This window comes from Enoplosus armatus, chromosome 24 (genome assembly GCF_043641665.1).
Source record: "Enoplosus armatus isolate fEnoArm2 chromosome 24, fEnoArm2.hap1, whole genome shotgun sequence".
NCBI classification, from domain to species: domain Eukaryota; kingdom Metazoa; phylum Chordata; class Actinopteri; order Centrarchiformes; family Enoplosidae; genus Enoplosus; species Enoplosus armatus.
Genome location: NC_092203.1, coordinates 1,763,735 through 1,787,871, shown reverse-complemented (window position 1 = coordinate 1,787,871; position 24,137 = coordinate 1,763,735). Strand labels below are relative to the sequence as shown.

The window sequence follows — 24,137 nt, the reverse complement described above, 5'->3', positions numbered from 1 at the left end:
AACAACACTAATAAGGCAGCTCACCAAGCATGTGCTTACTGGCAAATGTTATTTGCCGATATATGTAAAGCAAGTGTGCTGACTCAGCCTTTTACCACATACATAGCTACTTATATTTACTAAAAAATAAGACCTTTTGTCTCTTTTTCTCGACGCCCACAGTCCCTGCCATAAATTACGCCCATGGAATGGCCTATCCCATGTCAGAAAGCACAAGATGAGTTCACATGTCCTTGAGGTGCTGCTCAGTAGCTGACCTCTGACCTCCCTGTGGACAAGCATAGGGATCAATAATGTACCACATCGAGTTTGTTTAACATCTTTATTTATGCTCTCATTCGCTCACTCGCTCATTCTCATGAAACAAATCACAACGTAACAACAGATCGGAACTGATCTCTATACAGGTGACTTAAATTATTAAACAGAAAGTGTACAGCTATCACTACCAAATTTAAGGCAGAGTTCCACACAGAAGTGGTCAAAACATTTGATATTGATATAATTTTGACCCATTATTAGTTTCTCTAATCAACTAAGAACCATCAATTAGACAATGGGAAAAGAACATCTACAACAAAAACCTGCCTTCAACACTGACTTCATGTTAGTAATATATTAGTAACATTTTACATGAATAAAATATACTATGTATTGTACATTGTTAAGACTCTTTACCGTTTATTACATGTTGCCCTTCCCAGGAAAAGGGTATTATTGCATCTCTAGAAGTAACCATGGTGGTCCTGCAGCGAGACAGTCAAGTCTGTTTCACCGCCATGCAGGCGTTTTGTAGTTTTTTTTTTTGTGTTTTTTTTATTTAAACAATTAGCTTCAGATGCTAACACATTGAGGGTCATTTGGATAGGAGATCACATGTCCATGGATGACACTTACTGACAAGATGACAAAGAGTATGTAGGTGGAAAACATAGAGCTTTCTGTACAGTCGCCCTAAAGTTCAGCATTTGCAGATTCGATGAGTTTTTTTTTTTTTTTTTTTAAAGCCAAGGCCGAGTAGCAAGAGACGCCGAAAGTTCCCGAACTGTGTTGCCATGCTAGCTCGAAAATGTCATTTTCCAATAAGCTTCCGCCCAAAAGCACACTCATAGGATTAGTTTATTTTGAGAAATATGTGTTTTCCCTTTCTTGGCGAAAGTTTGACGAGAAGACTGATACCTCCCTCAGCTCTGTACGCTAAATATGAAGCTATCGCTAGCTCCCGAGGAGGAAATATTGAACCACAAGGTGTCTTTTTGGGAGTGGTATCGATCTTCTTGTCTAACTCTCAGCAAGAAAATGAGTATTTCCCCCGAGTATCAAACTATTCCTTTAACTCTTTTTGGGGGAAGTGCTTTAACGTTACTGGATGAGAGACATTTGTAAAATAGCAATGGAGAAGACGCTGGAGTGATATGAGCTGGCACTGTCACAAAAACATTTAGATATACAGAATATAGAAAATGTATATTTAATACCTCCAAAAAAATGACTAGAATCGCTATAGAGCCAACTCTTTTAGATACCAGTGAAACAGATTAGCATTGGCAAATATCTACTCTGTTCTATTGTGAGGCGCATGGAGTCAACAGCGGCATTAAATACTGCGCACAGAATCGTTGGTTTGCAAATCGGTTTGCTGTGGCAGGTTCTTTTAAAAGGACAAGTCGCAATTGTTGGAAAAATATAAAAACATACAAAATACAAATAAAGTAGATTTAAAAATTGTTTAAAATGTTTACTTAATTGGCCCACTGACACAGCAGTTACTGTAAGTGTCATGTAATTCTGGCTTCCTTCTGTTGCTGGTATCACCAAACACTGATATACATAGAAAAAAAGAACCCAAAATGTGTCCCGGTTCCTCGTGTAAATACTGATTCTAACACATTTATTCTTTGTTTTACACAACTTGCACACAGACTTACATGACAAAAAACACAGTGTAGCACAGTACAAAGGTGGTTGAGTGTGGCACGGTATAGTTTTTTTTTCTTTTTTTTCTTTTTTGATCTACTGATTGACAGCACAGCGGCGCCGCCAGTATGTGTCATCACAAACTTGTCTCCCTGTCCAAGCTCTTGTCATGCCTCCGGCGCTTGTGTCGCTTTTCGCCGCCACTGGAACAACTGCACGGAAAGCAACCCAAAAGAAAACATGAACCGAGCAAAATATCTTTAAAAAGCAAATTTGTGATGCAGCGCCAATCGATCCAGATCACACGGCATGCAAAGTCTCACGAAGCTTAATAGCATTATGCCCTAACACGTCAATATCTTGACATACCATGACATTGAAATATACAATAGGGCTACTAATGAGAGAGATATTCATTTTACAACGTTCATGCAAAGGACATCATAAAATGTGTCCTTGAGGTAACATGCACGCCCAGGCCATGCACCAACATCCATTTATTACTGATTTATCTCTCTATTTATTGAGTCCAACGCCCGTCATCGAATCACAACTTGCAACACCGTTTTTCATCATGCAACGGTCAACAGCAGTAAACACGAGACAAGACTCTCCATGCTGACAGGGACTGGGAACAACTTACCTTTGGGATTATATATCAGCTTCTGAGAGGTTAGGAAGGGGAGCTTAGGGGTGGAATGGAATGAGAGAAGGCAGGCAGGAGACACTATGTTAGTCTACTCTGTGGGAAACCTGCGAGGGCAGGGCTGCTCTTAGATAAACCCTTCTTATCTAAACACGCTAGCTCCTCAGTTTCCTGGAAAGAATATAAAATAAATGTTCCATAACTTTTCAATAATAAACACCTGCCACTGCTTGCTTTAAACACCCAAAGATACCACTTTCCCCCTTGAAACTGACATTTTTCTGACCCTGCAGAAATACACAGGATTTGGAATCAGTAAGTCTCTATGCAGAATTTGGCGTTAAAGCCCTCTGATGTATCAGAGATGCCGAGGGTTGGTGTGGATAAGGAGGCTAACCTTTTGGCGCTTGGCTCCTTCTTTGTGCTCTCAGAGGGGCTGACGCTCTTCCACACATTCCCGAAAGAACCTTTGGACATCTCATCAGTGATGTTCACTGTGGCTGGGTCACACCTTCAAACACAGGGGGACACAAAAGTGTTAGTTCCACGTGGAGAAACATGCACGCTCAAGGATAAAGGGGAGGAGAAAGCACCAAACTACCTGTTGGAGGGCTTTTGAAGCAATAGTTCAACATTCAAATACACATATCTGCTTTCTTGCTGAGAGTTAGATGAGGAGATTGATACCACTCTCATATCTGTACAGTAAATATCAAGCAACAGGAGACTGTTAGCTTAGCTTAGCATAAAGGGTGAACTGAACGTATGGTTTTGAGGAATTGCAGGACTCCCACTTGTGACTACTTGAGTGTTTTCACTCTGTGGTATTTACTTAAGTAAAGGATTTGAATACTTCTTCCACCACTAACAAAATTGCTTTTTTGAGGCTTGGGCATGTAAAATGCAGAAGGATTATAGAGGAAAACTACTTACTTAAAGTTTCCCTCCAGTGGCACTTGTACAATGCCTTCTTCCTCTGCAATAATACTGTGCTCCTCCTGAAGAGAGAGACAAAAGAGGAAATCTAAAACACTGCATGGAGTGGCGGACATTTAAAGTCACCAGAGTTGCCGTTTGGTCATCTACGCTACAAGTCTGTCACTGCACCTCTTGCTCTGCGTCCTCCAGTTTCTTCTTCTTCCACTCTGGCATCAGGTCGTCCAGCCAGCTCAGTTCCCTCTTGGTGAAGATGAAGTCCAGCAGCTTACGAATGAACACCAGAGCCAAGACCTGATACAGCAGGAAACAGACAGATATCAACCAATCGCATGCATTAAGCACACAGGAGCATAATGAATACACAAATACACTCCGGTTACCATCATGGGGAAGACGATGGCAGCCTTAGAGGTCTTGATGACCCAGAGCAGGACCAAGCAGCTGAGCTGGACGATGGTGAAGAGGTGCACCTTCCTCAGCGGGACGTGGCGAAGGTAGATGAAGTCGGGCTGATGTTTGGCCGGCATGCTGAACAGCCGCAGACGGTCGAAGAACTGCGCGGATACAAACAGACATTCTGTTCAAGAGTCTTCTCGGTTAGTGCTTCGAATCAAATATCCAGCAGGCAGGCAGCGTCCGAGCTCACCTGAATGCCTCTGAGTGAGGAGGCCCCCATGTAGAGAAAGACTCCGTACAGCACAGGCATGGGGATGAACTGGAGACAGACAGATACATATTCAGGATTGGGTGTATATGATGTGTATAATTCTTTATACACGTATGCTTGAAAACAAACTGAAGAAAAAAAAGAACTGCAATACGAAATTTGTATTAATAAGTATAAGCAAGTTCAAAGATGACCTTAAGGAAGAAAGACAACTGAGGGACTTCATGACTGGAGGATGTATTGCAGGACTATTGTATTAGACTGCACTGGTTTTAGTTAGGGGGCCCTAATAAACTGGCAACTGATTATATATATAATAATACAAGTATGTCACTTTCTCTTTAAAATTTGAACTTGAACTGGTTCGAATTGTAAAGACTCAGAATTTGATACAGACCATTTGAAGTAGTTGTCCTCGTGGTCCAGAAGAGGAGGACATTAGGACACTACTTACGACACGTTACGCCATATGTGTTAAATTAATTCGAACGAATGTGCTTGTTCCAATTTGTTCAAACTTGACGTTTTGAAAAAGTGATAGCCCTCATATTTATACACATAAAACATATATTCACAACATACATATAGCAAACCTAAAACAGGATAATGGTAAATGCTTTACAATATATATTTCTTTCTTTCCCAAAAAACTAAATATAAGACTACATGAGGCAAAGTTTTCATCCCATCCTCTCCATAACTCTGTGTATGATTCCTGTGTGAGTGTGGGTGGATATTTTGCCGACCTTTAGCATAGAGGTCATGAAGACGGAGCAGCCCATCAGGGTGAAGATCATGAGGCCCGTGAAGCGCTGCTCTCGGATGCCCAGGAACTTGGGCTGCTCCCCGGGGGCCGAGCACTCCGACTCCAGCTTCAGGCTGTTCACGTGGGAGATGGAGAGCACGGTGGCGGCCACGAACCACGGCAGGCCCATCACCGAGCACACGCCAAGCATCACCCCCACCACGAACAGGTCCAGGTGGTAGCCGCAGCCTTTCTGCAAAGGGGGGCAGACGAGGGACAGCAGGGATTTTAGATACAATAGATTTATTAATATGTGATTTCTAGAGGAAGATGATTTAAATTACCTTCAGTTTGTGCTCCTTCCGGTTGATGATGACGGCCGTGATCTGCTGATCCATGAAGATGAGGATGGTGCAGAGCAGAGCAGGGAGGAAGGTGATGATGGTGGTCCACCAGGGGTTGGGCCCCACCGGATTTATAAGCCAGCCACGATCATCCCTGGTGGGCTGGGGAGAGCGAAAAGTAAAGTAGAAATGATTGCAATATTAAATACATCAAATCTAAATGACATTCTTTTCCCTATGCCTTTTTTAATGTAAAGATCCAAAGTAAAATAGAGTATTTAGAAATGTTCTGAATACAACAGCTGCATACAGCAGCTTTTTTACATGGCACACAGTGTGGAACTCACTTTGAACTTGTTGGGGACCTGAAGCTTAGGCGAGGGGATCCCCAAGGCATAATCTACAAAAACCATGGTGAGGATGGTGATGAAGACGGCAAAGTCACTGATGATGGCCCGCACCTGGAGGGAGCAAAGAGACACACACCTCAGACAGAGTCCACGTCTACATGCGCTATGTCGAAAAGCAAGCTGACGGCAAAAGTCAGACAAAAGAAAACTTTCTACGTGGGAGCATCAGTCAGTGTTATCAGGCTCGGCTCTGATTGGACCAGCCTGAGAGGAGATTGACTCCTCTTTGTGTCTGCCGGCTAAAGATTGCTCTGTTGAATAAAACTGACTTGGAGCTATTCGAACTGAAGTCTTTTTTTTGGTCTGAATTTTGACATCTAAATATTGTACCACAGCCAGACAGCAGTGTAGCTTTCATCGCCACAAGGTGGCGCCCCTATACTATAGTTTAGTGTGCCAGCATCACGCCACACATTACGCTCGTGGGTGTCATCTCAATGATAAATCACAGAAATTGCACACACAGAACGGCCACACAGACTGCAGGATTTGTTTGCTGTGCCTCAAAACAGCCAATAGATGGCAGCATGATGTCAAATTATTAAGACACAGGCGGAGGCTTAGCCGTGGCGTGCAAACCAATGTGTAATTTCAGCCCCACTGGCAAAACAAAAAGCAAATGGAACACTGTAAAATTAATGAAGCAGATTCAGTTTTGCGGACACTAAGTGCGTGTGCTGCAAAAGAACACTTGATACAAAGATTGTTTCAAAAAATAAAGATGGCAATAAGTGGGTGTATGTGTGTTTATGCACCTTGGTGGGGAAGTAGCGGCTCGTCTTGAACTCCTTGAGGAAGGCGGACATGAAGACGGTGGAGAAGAAGAGCACCACGCACCAGAAGAGGACGTCTGGGATGTAGGGGCCGTGGGGGCCACAGGCGCTGCCCTCGAACTCCCCGTGCAACATCTCGCACTCCTACTGGCACCAGAGGACACGGTGAGGATGATGGCAATGATGATAATAATCAGGATGATGGGGAGGACAGGGGTAATGACGCCATTAGTGAATTAGAGAATACCAATAATCTGGTACATTCAGTATTGGCTTCTTCAGTACTCTTCAGTACTATGCTTTAAATATCGACATAGTGCATGATTCATTCATTTGCAGAATGCTTCCCAAACTACCTAATATTTACCAAACGTGTGTAGGAGTGACGCAAGCATGCCGCCGCTGGCGTGACTGATTTGTGTCTGACAGCGAGAGAAATTCACCCTCCACGCTGCATCTCCACGCTCATTCTACACAGTTAAATCCTGCGAAATCCTGCCCACATGCTCTTAATCCCCGCCTAGACTTATGACACTTCTTGACAAAACAAAGTGGGTGGGTGGGGGGGGGGGTAAGCGAGACACAACGAGGTGCCAGAGACTGTAGGAAATATCACCCAAACGTTCCGGGGTATGTTGTTTGCGTGTTAAGTCCGACTGTAATCAAGTGTGCTATTTCTGTCTGCGTTAGCCTCTAGATCACACTTGGACTGCTGATTTCTTAACAGCTTACAGATCCAGATCTTCTTTGGATACTTTATCCATCATTAGAAGTCCACTTGAGCCCAAGAAAGCCAGTTTCATCCCCAGATCTCTGGGCCACAGATAACCCTTATTCCCATGTAACTTAACGTGCGTTTGTTTTGCTATAATTGACTCCAAATGTCAGGGGTTCCTTACCTTGACCTCCAGCATGGTCCAGTTGACCTGGGAGGCCGTGATGTTCCTCTCCTCCCAGTACCGCAGAGTCTCATTGCTGGGGTCCCTGGGCTCCACACACGCACACCTGTGGAGGATATCCTTATTTCGTTTTCTTAAATAATCAGACCAGAACAAGCTGACATTTCATAGACCAAACAATTCATTGAGGTTATTATTCGGCATTATGATTAGCTGCAGCCCGGCAATGTTCCACTCAACATTACACACCACTTCCAAAACGTTCAGCCATCAACATGAAATGACTTGACATTTTATGAGACGAAATGTCAGCATCCCCTGCTGTCCACTCCACCAGACCAGAAAACCACAAAAGGAGCTCTTGGCTTAACGTAGCCACTAGCCAGCGTACGTACCGGGATAATGGACGATGCATGACACACACACACACACACACGGGATTATTCACCATAAAGCAAAAGCCATGACAGAAATAAGTGGACAGTGTGTTTACTATAGCACTATAGCACTTGCACCATCTGTCGTTTGGTGATGCAGCAAAACACTTGAGCGTGTGTGTTGCAAATGTGCTAAGTTTGGTAGACTTCAACATAACCTGCAACGACAACAGATTTTTCTGTAACCATAATCTAGTTCTATGCTTCAAAGCAGAAATCCCCTTACAATTTTATACATTTTTTATTTTTTCAATTTGGGCAGCAAGTAGTTCAAAATGCCAAACAGACAAACAAAAAAAAAGAGAAGCACTTCGGGATTTCAAAAGGAGCACTTACGAGTACTGTGTGAGTTTCTGAAGGTTGTTGTGTTTATTGATGGGGTAGTGGACCCCAAGGTGCATCAGCTTCTCCAGAGCCTCGTAGATGAAGATGATGCAGATCAGCGCGGCGAAAGCTTCCTCAGTGAAGCGTGTGATGTAACAGACAAGCGAGCTGGCATCCGTGGCCACCAGCAGTAGACAGAAGAAGGCCGTCCACAGGCCGATACAGGCCCTCAGGGAGAGGTAGGAGAGGCCATAGTCCCTGAAGAGAGACAGGACACACACACACACACACACACACATACACACAGGAGTGAAGGGATCAGCAATTACTTATGGCATCCCCACTCAGGCAGAAAGTACACACAGCCACCATCACCAACACTGAAATATTCGACTATAACAAAAACACAATTTGTACGAAAAAAAAACAAAAAACAAAAGAAGAAAAAGAATTGAACGTACTTGCAGAACTTGAAGAGGATTTTCTCAAAGACAAGAACAGGCCCCGTGCTGCCCAGGATGGTGAGGGGCTGACCGGCAAAAAGAGAGTAGGCTATGCCAGTCATGGAGGCGCCAAACAGGGACTCAATAGCACTCTGGAAACACAGGAAACAATGCTCTGAGTGAATATTGGACTTACAGGTGGACACAACCATTACTGCAAAATTAATTTTGCTCTGCCCTAAGTGGCCTAAAAAAATCAGTTATTGCAGGTTTAAGACAAAACCTCATAGAGATCATAGAGTCTCTTGGGAGCAGTAAAGGTGTGAACGTCTTACCACACGTCCCTCTGTGGCCTCGCCCAGGAGTCCTCCGAAGGTGATGACAGGCGACATGCAGGCGCAGTAGAGGAAGAGGAAGGAGGCCAGACACTGCAGACTGAGGGCGTCGGTGTAGTCGGAAAGGTAGTGAGGAGCCTTCCGCTTGATGTCCAAGATGAGCCCGCCAAATATCCTGCGGCGAAAACAAGGAATTTATGACAGAATCGCACGCAAACAGAGGGTGTACACACGCTAATGAACACATGAACTCTACTTGGCTTTGTCGGACTTGTGAATGTGCCTGAACAGCAGCTCAACAGAAAGATTTTAACTGGGACATTTTGCATGGACATCCCTGGATTAGTGGCATGGACGAGTACTAGCTCCTGTATTTTCAGTGTAGTTACAGTGTTGCCCATGTGACCCACAAGACAAAATATTAAAAAGTGGCCCCCACGCTGAGCCTGCCTTTGTGTTGCGTGTGAGTACATTTGTTGACTCATGCATCTCATCTTTGAGCCGCTCTCAGCCACAGGAGGGGGAAAAAAAAAAAAAGGCTCTCCTGCTGCGGCATGCCGGGACAGTGGTGAGCTAGCTGGAAGGGGGTTGCTATGGCAACAGTGGGCGGGACGTTATGCTTATTTCAGTTCTAGCAGGAGGCAGCGATGCCATGATGTCCCGGGAGGTGGTGGTGGTAGAGAAGGGGGATAGCTGAGACTGGGCTTCCGGCCAATCTCAGCTGGGATAAGAGAGCCTGCACCGCTCAGCACCGCTCAGCAGCAGCACATCACTCACTCCTCTGCTATTAAACCACAGAGACGTGCACGAAAAACACCCGTCGTCCCATTGGTTCAAAGATCCCTTTAGGTGATTTCTGGGTGATGACAACTTGATATGATATGTTTTAATTTTTAATCCCTTCTGTGAATCTTTTTGAAAAACGTACAATGTCAGATTTCGATTGCTTTCACAATGTATTGATATTTTTGCACACGCCCTGCTTGATGTTGAATTGATGATTATGTTGTACTGTGTTACACATAGCTGCTCAATGATTACACTAATTAGTCAGCACAGTAATCACAAATCATAGTCACTGTCCCTTGTGTTATAGTAACATGGGTGTTTTCACCGGTAGTCCACGGCTCTGCTCTCTAAATGATTGATCACTGGGCACCAAAATAGAATCGTCATTATCAGCTGCTTCAGTGACTTCATCTTTGTCAGAGTTACTGTCACCAACCCCCCCCCACAACATCAAAGGTGCTAGCTCTGCAGAGGATGTTACCCTGATAATAAGCTAAAATAAAGAAACCAGAAAGCTGTTAAAAAGAGGGCTTAATAAAATAAAATAAACAAATAGTGTAATGTGGTTCCCGACCAGACCAGAGAGACCAGACAATATTAAAAGAGCCAACAGTCTAATGACGGCATAGCAGTGGCCTCATTAGGTCTGTCTTGTCATGAATCAATGCAATTAAGTCTACTGTTTATTTATCAAGGAGAAATGTTAGAGACTAATTTTTAGAGCACAGAAGTCGCCTTGTTATTAGCACTGGTGACACGATTATTCTAATGAGGGAAGCAGGAGCAAAGTGTCTGCAAATACACAACACGCAGTGATAATGTGTGTCATGTTTAAACAAAATTCAATTAAATATGGAGTAGGGGGTCGTGAGGTGGTTAATGAGAGAGGAGGAAAGAATTAAAAAAAAGTTCTGACACACAAATCTCTTCTTTTTTTTTTTGGACCTTTCTCTATTTTTTGTGTGAAATATTGGATAATTTGACCTGTTTGGGCCTCCAGCAGTTATTTAAATGAAATCATGTGAGAATGTCTCTTTTGGTGTAAGTGCTAACAACTCGTACGTCAAGTTTCCATCCAAATGTTGAGTCAGTTTTAGCTGAATTTCCAGAAAATCAGCTCACAAATAAATATGCATGCTCCCATCAACTACTATTAGGAACTGGGCTCATCAAGATAAACAGTTGGTGACGCTCCAGTGCGATTATAGACACATGACAATGGGACCAAACTAGACACTGCTTTTTTGAGATGAAACCACTGATTTCATCTTGAACAATGCATTGTATTTTATGTGCTTGTCTTGAGTTTTTTAATGTAAAAATCATAATCTGAAAAGTATGTAGTAACTTTAGCTGTCAGAGCTGTCAAGCATACGATGGAAGTACTCAAGTAAAGCATTAATTACTTTCTCCCACTGAGAGAATGCAATATGCAGTGTGAGGAGCAGTGTGCATTATTTGCGAGTATACTCACGAGGCTGTTGTTACATAATATAAATGCTGCAATATTGAAGAATGTGACTTTATGTGTGGGATGGAGTGCCGGGACATCTCTAATGAATTCAAACTCAAAGAAAAGGCCTTTGTGGAGTTGAAGTGTGAGGAATGATAATGGGCCAGTAGGGTAGTCTGCCTCTTAAGAGAGCTAAATTTACAGTTTGGGGACAGCGAGGCAGCTAGCCGAGCGACAGTGAAGACAGGGGACAAAGACGAGCTCAGAGAGCTCAGGGCTGCGCATCGCAAATCACGCCGCTTCCCCCTCGTACTCACCTCCCAGTGCGCTGGAGCTCGGGGCCACCGTGCCCTCCATGTTCCTCCGACTCTCCAAGATCTGTCACTCCGTTGGGAACAGGGGGGATCTTCCGCTTTTCCTGTGCGGTTAAGATCACCGTCAGTCAACTGTCTGTTGCTGGCCAACAAGCATCAGTCAAAAGATGTTCCTCCATCATACTTTTTAACCAAGCTTAAATGCCAAATGATGATCTCTTATGCAGGAATCTAGAGTATACAGAGTTTTGCAGCATAGCAACCTAATTGCACAGGGGTATGTCATTAATTCACCACATGAGCCTAATGACGAAGAGAGAGTCTCTTTTTTTAAATCATCTGGAGCAGCTCTCTGTTAGGTAACAAAATTTCTACCCTCCTAAAAAAGATGGCTGATCACTTTTCAAAGTAGACCGAAATAACTAATGGAGGGAAAATAACTAGTGTTTTGGAGAGGATTGAGAGCAGAACCCCGGGGAGAGGCATCAAAGCGCAGAGTACAACGCACATTGAGATTAGAGGAGAACGCAGATGTTTGAATATGACTCAGCAGGCACTGTGAAGCAGAGGGAGACTCACAGATGCTTTATGGAAGAGCGGTAATATATACGGCGACTCTCAAACTCCAAACAGTCTCTAAAATAGTTTAGTTCAGTGGGTGAGTGGCAGCAATGGAGATGATTCCTTCACAAATGGAAGCGGTGTTCCTATTTTACCTCATGTCACAAGCAAAACATATTGAACTGGGTACAAAAAATAGGACGTTTACCTGAGAGGGCACGTTTTTGGGAGGCTCTATTCGGATGGAGGGGTCCCACTCTCCAGGGGGTAACACAGTCACCTGGTCCAGAAACTCGTCGATGCCTGCCACCAGGTCGTTCCTGTCTTTGGCCTTGTAGGCGACATCATGGAAAATCTGCGGAACAGATGAGGGGAGGCCAAAGAGATGTGTAAAAGGATTTGTGTGTGGCACAAATATGATTTAAATGATCATATTCTTTTATAGTCTGCTCTTCTCTATTACAGTGAGAGCAGTTCAAAGGAGAAATTCAAATACCAGTGCCATAAAAAGGTTTATTCAGCTGAGGATTGTTCTTATCTCCATACAAATATCCATCTATAACATGAACACAACAACAATGACAATGGGAAATATTCAGAACATTATCATACAAAGTGAATGTACAGAAGAATTTGTATTTTCCCTGCAAACGTCGCTCTATCTTAAGTATCCCATTTGTTTCTGATAAACAGAATAGCAGTTTAGTTATATGGACTCCTGCACACGGTGGCTGAAAAGCAAATCAGAGTGATGGGTACGATTCATTCCCATATATGATGAAGTAGGTTGCCGTCCATACGCTTCTATTTTCATACGTCCCAGGGGACCGCTACCAACATCTGGCTCTGATGATGGCCGGTAACATTAGCTCACAGCTGCACTGTGGGAAGCCCTGTCACGGTTTTCACGCCGTACTCTGCTGATCCCCGGAGGCTTCTCCTGCTCAAAAGGTCATGTTCAGTTATAGCAGAGCAACTCTGGAGCTGGTCGGCGGACTTATGATTCACAGGAGGGTTTCTGTGAATCAAAGAGCTACTAATGCCACATATAACCATAAAAAACAAATACAAAATATATCTCATATCTTCAATATTCAAGTTTTGAGACACAGTTATGAGTGCTTGGCCGTGAATACATGATTGTAAATTTCAGAAAATAAGATGCCTTGGGTTTGAAGCCATCCTAGGATTCTCTTGCTCTACAGTAAGTAATAAACTTATCAGGGAATCGGCATCCAGTGGTGGAAAGCAACTAAGTACATTTACTCAAGTGGTGTACTTAAGCATGGTTTTGAGGTACTTGTACTTGTACAGGCTCCACTTCCGTTTTAATTATGAAGCGCAGCGTGCGACAGTTGGACGGTCTATTCAGCAGTCACCATTGGGAGCATTTATACAAAAACATTTTATTAGACATGTTTATCACAAATTCCTAACGCAGTAGGCGGCCGCCCCCCTCCGATGTCTTGTTTAAAACAGGACGTGGTTATTCATTTCTCATAATTAATACAATAGACAAATGGTAATCTTTTAACTTTTAATAACTAAAAAGAGGCACGAGCAAATAAATACATAAATAAATAAATCTGAATAATTTTCACAGTAGGCGATATCCTGGATATGAAGAGAGTACAGGCTCATTCATTTTATTTTGAAAGGCTACTTTCTCTTACATGAATTTGGAGTTTCCTCTATTTTATTCTGGTGCCAGCAGCTGTAACTGAAGGCACATTGCTGGTTATCAATTATTCGCGACAGTTTGGCAGCGCTCCAAAAGGCACATCTACATTCTGTAGAGCATCTTCTAACATTTATGGGCCACCAGGTCAAGTCTGGTCAGCTCTTTTGCCTTCGTGTCTGCAGTCAAGGTGAATCTTCGGGTATAAAAGTAAGTCTCACAGTGAGTCCAAGCCTCAAGTCTGCAGCTCTGCCTCCACTGGCTACAACTAAAATGTTGCTCTCACATTAACGCATCAGTGATAATAATCATTTATCCAGTTGGCATAACAAGTACTTTCACTTTTAAGACTTTAAGACATTTTTCTGTACTTTTAACTAATATTTTGAATGCAGGACTTCCAATGGAGCATCTTTACACTGTTGTATTAGAGATCTGAATGCTTCGTCCTTGTATCATTACTACAGCCAGAATTTGAACCTTGATAATTCTGTACTGGGGCCTCACCTCATCAGTCATCAGGGTGGCGATGGACCGGCCAATTTCATGGTACTGTGGACCTTTTCCCAGAGGGCCAAGCAGGATGAAAAGAAACCTGTGTAACGCAAAGGACGAGAGGTTTTGGGCAACAGTGAAAATCCTTTTCTAATGAAGCATTCAGGGAATTATCGGCTAATCGATCCAGAGAGAAAAAGAGAGAGAAAGAGAGGCAGAGACAAGCAGTTCTTGTATAACCTGGTGGTGATGGGAACCTCAGCCAGGCCGTTGAGCAGCACAGCAGGAGCCAGGCGGATGAAGGCCACCACAGGGCGGTCTAGGAATTCCAGCTCTCCCACCAGGACGTTGGACGCCTCAGCACCCGGAGGGATCTTCTTCATGAAGTGGAGGTCGATCTGTCAGACCGAAAGAAACCAAAAACAAAACAAAAAAAAATCAGTAACTGTCACTGTTTTGTTCAGTCAAATATGGTTTGAAGTCAATGGATCGAATGTGGTTAGTACAGTAAATCACCTAAATAAAGATCCAAAATAATGGCTGGATCGGACTCTGACAGTCCACACAACAAAAGAAAACAAACTTTGCTCCTGTTAAATTCCAGTCAATTTCCCAGGGCAAGAGGCTTACGGTGACCATTTCACACGTAACCTAATCTTGGTTAAATATACAGCGCTAGTTATGTGTCCAGCTATCAGTGCCCGTAGGTAAACAGCGGGATCAGCGGTGGGTCCGGGTTGCTCACCTTGCTGAAGTCAACAGCGCTGTTTTCTCGGCTGACGTCCTGTTTGCCCTCATTGTTAGCCGGCTGGGACTGAGGTGAGACCGTTTGGCCTGTCGGGCAGAGCGGGGGAAACCAACATCATGTCAATTTTCACGGAGGCTCGGACTATCACAATATTCCCACACACAGACAAAGGTCTCCAGTGAGTGACTGCAGGGTACAGTTACATCCTCTGAAAAATATGATACAACAGTGGACCCTTTTGTTTTTAGGTGCCGTACCTTTATTTAAAAGGTTCAGCCCTGGCGACAAAAGATACAATATTGCACCTTGTTTCAGAGCGTACCCGGTGAGTAAGCTTAATATTAAGAGATGATCTGAGGCTCAGTGATGCAGTGGAGATAGTGATTTTAGTTAGACCTCAGGCTCAATCTTTCCAAATCAAGAGTAGTAAACTAAATGAGGCACAATCTTTAACTTCCATTTCAATTTCAGGTGTATCAATGTATGTAGGTGCTCATTTAAAAAGCTTTCTTTTTTGTTGCTGAAACAAAGTCAAAGATTGCTCCTTTTTGAACTGAAATTTCAAGCAATTTGTGATGTTAATGCACCAGTTGCAGCTGCTTGAGCAAATCACAGCACAGGGGGAACGCTAAAAGTGAAGGTGTGGCGCGACTACCATTAAAGGGATTGCTCAACACTTTCGGAAATACTTGTATACGCTTTCTTGCCGAGAGTGAGATGAGAAGATTGATACCACTGTCACAGCTGTCCGTTCAGTATGAAGCTACAGTAATGAAGCTGGAGCCAGTGGCCAGTTGGCTTAGCTTACCATAAATACTCCTACTATACAATACTACACAAACTAGTTCCAAGTCTAATTTTGGTAACCTCGGACAAAGCCAGGCTAGCCGTTTGCACCCTGTTTCCGGACTTTATGCTAAGCTAAGCTAATTGGCTTCACATTTACCGTAAAAACATAAGGGTGTTATAACTAACTCTCTGCAAGAAAGGGAATAAGCGTATTTCCTGAAGTGTTGAACTACTTCTTTAAATAACAATCCCAAAGGCAACAAAATGAAGATTATATTTTGTGTTAAACCATGGAGTTAAAGCGAGGGGCTACCGCTATTAGTAATTAGTGACTGTTATGAGTGCAGAATATCAGTCACAAATCCTCCTGTGGTTTCTATCCATCCAAAACAATGACAAGAAGTGGAGAGCATTATCATGAAAACTGGCACACTGTACTTGCACTGTTTATCCACATACATGAATAATTTGGCAGGAAACCACTTACCCAAAGTTTTTCTAAGATGTTAAAAGTGCAGTAAAACCATCTACTTTCCTTTTTATTGCCTCACTTCATCACAACTGTGAGCTTTGCGTGGAGAGAAAGCTGCATGAGTTTAAGAATGCAGAGGGTTTTCTTTTCTCTCTCTCTCTTCCTGACTGCACCTAACCCATTTCTAACCTCTCATGATGATACTCTCCGCCTTAATGTGTTCCTTTTTACACTGTTACTACTACTATACTCTAGGCTTTTAGTGGTTAGCAGCAGCTTAGACGCTCTGGTTTGCCTGTGCAGATTTCCTGCTCTGCGTCTTCCTGAACGATGGGACAGTAGCCTTCAGCAACTGCCTGAAGGGCACTAAGACGCTTGGCCTTGGTTTTGCCAAAGGGCGTGTCTGTGGTCATGAGCCCGGAGGAGCTCAAAGGTGACGGAGGGGTGGACGGACATGACACGCAACACGCACACCGCGGCCATGCCACGCGGGAAAAGGCCTTTTGGGGTGGAGCAATTGTGGTGAGCGTTTTTTCAGGCAAACACTTGGGAGATTTTATTGCTTGATAACAGAGGCCATTTACTGGTTGAGTGAATCACACACATGCAGAATACAGCAGACGAGAACAAACACACACACACAAACACGGAGAGACACAAACAAGAGGAGAAAATGAGATGTCAAACAGCGGTAAAACAGCAAGTCAACTGATGGACACACTTTGGAAAAAAACATGCAAAGGATTACAAGATTATACATAAAAACATACTGTACACATTTACATACAAGATACAAGACAATATACAGTCCCCATAGAAAAAGCAGAGAGTAATACACAGCTGCAGTCAATTGACAGGTGTGTGTGTGTGTGTGTGTGTGTTCAGACCATTTGCTCACCATTCTTGTCCATGGAATGAGGCTCCGACTGCTTCTTGCCAATATCAGCGAAGGAGCGTACAATAGGTATGCGGTTGGCCAGCTTCTTGTGGTTTTGGTGGTGGTGCTGTTTGAGCAGGGCCTCGCGGATCCTCTTCCTGGCATCCTGACCCACAGGGCCCGAGACCTCGTGTTGATCCAGAACCATGTCTGAGAAGTAAAAGCACACACACACACACAACAAGGGGCGACACACACAAATGTAGGTTTCCACGTTACTCTTTGAACAATTCATTTTAAAGTCACAAAGGCTGCCCCCTGATAGTGTCTGTCCCTGTGTGGCGCGCCAGCGATGCTAAGCTGATTATTCCGACAAAAAAAAAGAAAAAAGAAAAAAGCGCCCCACTGCTGCTGATTTAATCGCAACAAAACCAGGTTAAGTTCAACAGGATCTTCTTCAGCAGCACAGTTTTTGTTTCCCACAATCAGATAAACACTCTTAGCTGCCCCTCAAAAGCTAAAACACACATCCCTTATTCTTTCCTCGACAAGGTCAAATGAGCTTGTACATGAAGAAGCAGACTATTTTAAACCAGATTTCTGGGTGAACTTCTGTTCTGATGTGAGCCTCGTTGACCTGGCCTCTGCCCTGTTACAAATATTTGAAATGGTCACTTTAAGTAGCCATGTTCATTCATAGTAACAGGTAAGGAAAGGCAGGTTTATTTGTATGGCACTTTTCAACAACAAGGCACGCACATGAAAGAGTCAAATAAAATAGAAGGTAAAAATCGGCTAAAGTGTAATAAAACAAATTAAACAGGAGAATTAAAATGACTACAGTTACAGTGCAGTGAGAGATTAAAGCCTTGACCTCAAGTTTACAGAGGCTGACAGTGTGCAGACCTGCCCCAGATGATCTGAGAGGTCTGGATGGTTCAGAATGTTGTAGCATTGAGTGCTTTATAAACTAATAGCAGCATTTTAAAGTCAATTCTTGTGCAAAGATCTGGGAACGGGAGTGATGTGATCGACTTTCTTGATTGAGCCTACTAAATAAAAAAGGTTTTCTAAGTCTTGCTGACACACAAGTTCTTTAATCCTTGATTCTTAGGATGAATGCACCCCGATTTTATCATTGTCTTAATGCGGATGTAGGTCTAAGTTCATGTGGTCTTTAATGTTAGCATTTGAAGGTGAGCACTGAATCGGGAGGAGATTTTAGCACATCCATAGATGCTGATGACAGATGTTGAAAAGAAGAGACCCGAGAATGGAGCCCTGGGGAACTCCGCCACTGAGCTACGCAAGACCACGGGGCACATTTCAGCCCTTAGTGTTCACCTGCGATCTCCTCCAGCGAGTTGGCCCTCATGTCCAGCATCACGGTGCCGTTCATGATGCAGCTGCGAAGCTCGAAAAGACTGTGTAGAGACAAAGTGGCTACGTAGGGTTTACTCCACCGCTCCCCGCCGTCCTCAACATCCTCCTCAAACTTAAGCCACCTGCACACATTAAAAACACAACTCGATAAATACATAAAGAAATAATGCAACAAACTAAAAAAAGCTGCAAATTATGATGAGGTTCAACAGTATACAACACCCCTGTCACAAATGCTTACAGTCAGACACGAACCGCATCAAACTCTCAGGTGCAACAGGAGAAAAAAGACACCACAGCTGGCCAGACCCAGCCCATGTGGCCGACTGCAGCGGTGTTACCTGGCTGTCTCTTTCCATTCCGCGTCCTCGCCCTCCCTGAGGCAGATTTCATCCAGCTCGGTGAACAGGGCATGGGGGATGTGTTCCTCGTCGCCATCCTCTGTCCCCAAGAGAAACTGCACTCTCTGAGCTGGTGTGTCTGCTGCAGCAAATGGGACAGACGGAGGACGGAGTGGAGACAGAGGAAAGGAGATTTGAAACATAAATAAATAGAACGTGATGTGCATTGGTGAGACTGGCTTGGAGTGAACTCATATCTCCCATTAAACAAAAAGGCATATGGTTTGCTTCAGTCCATTTTGAAGACATACTGTGTGAGGGGGATTCTCTTCCATCATCAGCTGTCGAGTCCCTCTCCTTGGACCTCTTCCTGTGTCTGTGTCCGTGGTGACGGTGACGCCTGTGCGACCTCCTGCCCAGGGGAACGTGAACCCCGATGTAGAGAGTGCGGTGACCTGGAGACAACATGCAGCAGACAACGTAAGATCCTCTGTCCTTCAAGACTAAAACAGTTTGAAGAGTACTTCTTTAGAATTGTATATGCTTCTTGCCTTAATGACCTCGGAATAGAAAGCTTCTGCTTTGAGGGAACAACAATCTAATATATTTCTTGTATGTAAACATATAAATAGGGTAAAATAATTGAAAATAGTTGGAAATGGAAACAATAAGAGTAACTAGCAGGGACGCATTTGTGCTGCTTGTAGATGAAGAACATCAGGGAAAATATGCTGTAACGGGAAATTGCAAACAATGAATATGCATGGGAGGTGATTGCAAACAAAACCGATCCCAGCTGTGTTCTTGCTGCTTGTGCCAATGATTAATACAAAAGAAAGGGAAGCAGCGTAACATCCCATCAAAGGTCTGTGCTGCAGCTATCAAGGACTCCCCAACAGGCTTCTCTTAACCAACTGCAGAGACCTCTGGAGCTCTATAAAACTTATTTGTCAGTCAAAAGAAGTTCGATGAATAGGTGGGGCTAGGAATAAGGTGGAAAAAATATGCAGTGAAACAACAGCTATCAAAACACCCAGCAATGGGTAGTAGCCCGCTATGTAGTTAGATAGAGTGGAACCAGAAAAGCACTTAACGAATCAACTGCTATCTCCAGGCCCTCCTGTGTCTGCGCTTGAATAAAGATATAGGACGATAGAAAAATAACCAGACTGGGATTCTGAAAGGACAATGTGAGCACTATCTGGTGTGTCTGTCTGTTTCCTGCCTGTGCACATGCGTGCACAACACGAGGTCAGCGTGAAGATAATCCGAGCCGACTCTATCCTCCTTTATTGCGGTCGAGTTGCCCGGCCGATTCTTCAATGGCCGGACACGGACAAGACTATTGGACACCCTGTTCTCTTTATCTGCCTCCTGCACCGTATGAGGCGCCACGCTGTCCAGCATAACGTGACACTGAGGGCAATTTGATGGGGTTTTTTTACCATGAAGAAAGCACAATGACAGGTTGCAACAGGATTACTGAACAGTCTCCTCTTGCTGTCCAAATGACAAAATACAGTTGAGAGAAGCTCTGACTTGATCAAAATGTTGAAATGCTCATCTGAGTCGCCTTCAATTATTCCCGTGCGCTCACAGCGTTTTAAACTTAGCAAGCAGTAGTGGGTGCTGGGGCTAAATGTAGCTTGTGGGAAGACTGCAGACACTTTGCTTTTTTTGTACACCAACATTAATATGGAAAGCATGATAGCCAATTTAATAATAATTTATCATTATATATCATATCAGATAATATACGTTTTATATAAACAAAGAAAATAACATTTATATTACTCCATTACTTCTGCACAACCAAAAATACACCCTTGAATCAAATTTATTATAGAAAGAAAAAAACATTAGGGAACCCCCCTTTTTGCCTTCAAAGTTAAATCCTAGCTCAAGCTAAGCCATTTGTGCAGGTTCAGAAATAAATGAGCTTATTCTGTTTATTATTGTCAGACTCACGGCGAGACATCTCAGTATACTTTCATTTTAGTCTGAGGGGGGGGAAATATCCCACGTGAATGTCTTAAATTGTTTTCACTTGCTTGGAGACATGACTAATCACGTTACAGGGCATTAATCAGATTTAAGCAAAGCGCAGACATGACATGAATCACCTAAGAGCACAGTGACATCGCAGCGTTTGAACAGAGCCACTCACTCAACACCTCCCAACCAATAGGAATCCAGGATAGAGGTTAAGTGAGGTCTCGGCGAGTGTAATGAGAAAACTAAATATATGTCCAAATGCATTTGCCGTTTGGGAGTGTATGTGCTGCTGCGGATGCATCCATCCAGAGCAAATTGCTGTTTGCGTCCTGTAAATTATGCACGTCAGGAGCAGAGGAAAGAGAGAAGAGAGAAGATTTCACAATAAACGGCACATTCCAGCGGGCAGGAACAATAAGGTATCCGAGGAAAACATACGGACGGAGCACTACAGCTTTAAAGTTCATGAGTCAAGACTCGTGAGGGGAGGACTTGACAAAAATAGCTCGCCTCCTCCAGGCCTCAACTACTGCTGATGTCATAGGAATGTCTTTTCTCGTTTCTTCTGTCGGCGCATCCCAACGGCTTTCAGTCAGTCAGTCAGTCAAAGGCTTGAATTCGCACGCTGAGTTTTTGGCGCTCCACGTTCCTTAAAGTCTTTGTGCGCTTATTCATGTATGTACCGCTTACCATGGCAAGTGAACACAGCGGTTGTGATTGGCTGGGGGTTGTGCACTCTCTTCACACAACTGGCTATGACATTGCAGCACAATCCCCTGTTCTAAAATAATTCCCAAAGCTGCAGTTACTGGGCTATGGCTGCTCCTACTTGTCTGGGTTGTAAAGTCAAATGTAAAACCACGGTTCCCAAACAAAATTTCTATTAAAATATCATACATTACACATATTTTGATCTCTTGAAAGCTGCTGAGGTAAAAACTACAAACCAGTGTGATTAGGCTATGAGGCTATTAGCCTCCATGTTGTTTATTTTACTGCAGGGGTCACTGATGATATTTTCTGATGATAAGACTAGCAATATTCTGTATTTTTTTGCATGTCAACAAATCCTATGAAAACAGCAACACTAACAATGTGCTAGTCCGTCTTTTGACTCCCCTTCCCTGTCTCTCAGCCCCAAGCCAATTGCTTCCAACTGAAGACATACATCTTTAAAAACTACTCACAAATATATATATATTTCATTTTTACAGCTGGTCACTATAGTTTTTATCAAACGTTACCCAAACAGGAGGAAATTGTGCATTTTGTTGGGGACTATTTTCAGCGGATTAATCCACAATACTTGTTAGTAGAACATGTTTCTGTCTTTTCACAGGATTTGTTGTCAATAAAAACATATATATATATATATATATATATATATATATATACACACATATATATTATTGTTTTTGTTTGGGTTTTTTTACAATATCACCAGACTTATCAGGGTGCATCATTCTTTCAGATATATTGAACATATATATTATGTAATAAGGCTTTGGCTCCACAGACAATCAGACATTTGTTAGTGTGATAGTCTTTTCATGGGATTTGTCAACAGAAAAATAAAGAATAATCCTTTAAATCCCCTGTCGCTGTTTCTTTTCTAACATAATTCAAACTGTAAACCAATCAAGGATTGGGACTTTAAGTCCTATGGAATCACAATGGAAACAGGTCATGTCATGCTAACCTTTCCCTTTCAACCTGAAATGTGAGAGTGTGTGAGAATGAGGAGGAGGAAGGTGAGTGCCAGGGCTGAAAGGAGGCTGTGTGCTTTAAAGCGAGAAAACTTCAGAGGATCTCCTTCTCCGGCGCGGTGCTGACGCTGTGTCAGCTGTTGCCACGGCGCCAGACAGAGGGCTGGTCATCGCGGCAACCACCATCCGAGGATGAGGGTCCTTGAGATGAAAGCGCCGTCTCACCGGCAGAGTGTCAGAATCAAAGAGTGACATCTCTGCTGCCTTGGCAAGCGTTGCCCGGCAACAACAAGTACAGCGGATTCTGACGGAGGAACCAGTTCTACTTAAGCTTAAGTTATAACTCACCACCTTTTTATTATTTGATATCTATTTTACATTTTGCCCCTTGATTATGTTTTGTATGTTGTTTTCTCCAGAGGGTTCTTTTTATTTTCTCCTTCCTCCCGTATTATGCTTTCAAGTTATATACACCATCAGTGATACATCTGTCATCTTCAGCACTTTCCTGGAGTTATTTTCTAATCTAACATTGTGATTTATTGTTCCCAATTTTCCTCAGCTTGCCTTGGTTTAACTCAGTAAGCCTAGTTTTAGGAACAAGCTGCTAGAACTGGGCATCTCTGTCTCTTTCAAATGCAGATGCAAACAAACGTGCAGAGAACAAAGCGTTCACTCACTCACTCTCAAAATGTGTAATGATTTAGGCAGACACACATTCTGCTATCAGGAAGCTCTGCTGTCAGTAATTCTCCTGTATCAGATATGTTTTCTGCTATTGCTCGGCTGGAAATATATTGTGACATCCTATCAGTTAAGCTTCACTACACAGAAACAGACACCGGGGGGGGGGGGCTCCTAAAGTCTGAGGAAATAACCTTGGGCTTGGAGTCTAAACATTTAGAACAGGAAGACGGTGTTACAAACTGGGGGTGTGGAGCATTTACCAGGCATGGAAGAGTCTAATGAAGGATGCTGTTGAGCTGCATTATGGGAAATGTAGGACCCAGTGTTTTCACTTGCAAGTGCCCTAACTTTATGGAAGTGAAACACTAAATCCCTGGATGTAGGTGTAGGTGTAATGTAAATGTTAATCGTCGTTTATGGGTGTTACCTTCTAGTTCCTCCTTCTCAAAGTTGGTGTTGAGCATGGAGCGTGTGCCCCCGCGGTCCACCACTGCCTCCTCATCAGTTCTCTAGAAGGGGCACACACAGACAAGGAGTATAAACACACCCACATTTTTAATATCATTCTCATACAGGCTCCCACACAGACACGTACGATAAGATATGAAGTGATGCATGAGCCGCATAAGACACCACTTAATCAGTGTTAATAATTAATCTAAGTACATTTCACATTCCCCCGATGCTGATCTCTAAGACTTGACAGTCTTAATGGCACATGTCCGTCTAAGGAGCCCCTTCTGTCCTCGCTGGAGAAAAAAAAATCCATATTTCATTTAAATGCTACAAGTTGTTACGTAAGAGTGCACTGAGAGCACACACACACCCCCTGCCTAGTGGGAGGATGTGTCCTGAAATAAATACACACACACACACACACACACACCGAGAGAGAGAGAGACAAACTCAGCATTATAAGGCTAACTTCCACAGACTGTCACCATGGCAACGAAAGGCAGCCAATCACAAT

General features: G+C 43.3%; 1 protein-coding gene across 3 annotated transcripts; it reads right to left on the bottom strand.

Annotated features, from left to right (window-relative positions):
- Window positions 1-2,053: 2,053 nt before the first annotated feature.
- LOC139306484 (sodium-driven chloride bicarbonate exchanger-like) lies at window positions 2,054-23,670 on the bottom strand. 3 transcript variants are annotated; one of them, XM_070930353.1, is made up of 24 exons: window positions 23,595-23,670; window positions 19,091-19,234; window positions 18,780-18,921; window positions 18,400-18,560; window positions 17,077-17,265; window positions 14,915-15,003; window positions 14,410-14,567; window positions 14,182-14,269; window positions 12,205-12,351; window positions 11,439-11,539; window positions 8,880-9,054; window positions 8,563-8,696; window positions 8,114-8,359; window positions 7,341-7,446; window positions 6,424-6,585; window positions 5,606-5,719; window positions 5,259-5,420; window positions 4,916-5,167; window positions 4,149-4,217; window positions 3,883-4,056; window positions 3,671-3,793; window positions 3,497-3,561; window positions 2,961-3,074; window positions 2,054-2,129 (listed from the first exon to the last, which is right to left on the bottom strand). In XM_070930353.1, exons 1-24 carry the CDS (start codon window positions 23,629-23,631, stop codon window positions 2,054-2,056), a joined length of 3,228 nt encoding a protein of 1,075 aa, XP_070786454.1. In that variant the 5' UTR covers window positions 23,632-23,670. The 3 variants fall into 3 exon arrangements, with proteins under 3 accessions (XP_070786454.1, XP_070786455.1, XP_070786456.1); XM_070930354.1 differs by having other exon boundaries at window positions 2,054-2,120; window positions 23,595-23,664; XM_070930355.1 differs by lacking the exons at window positions 2,054-2,129; window positions 2,961-3,074; window positions 3,497-3,561 and having other exon boundaries at window positions 3,662-3,793; window positions 18,780-18,918; window positions 23,595-23,664.
- Window positions 23,671-24,137: the final 467 nt, after the last annotated feature.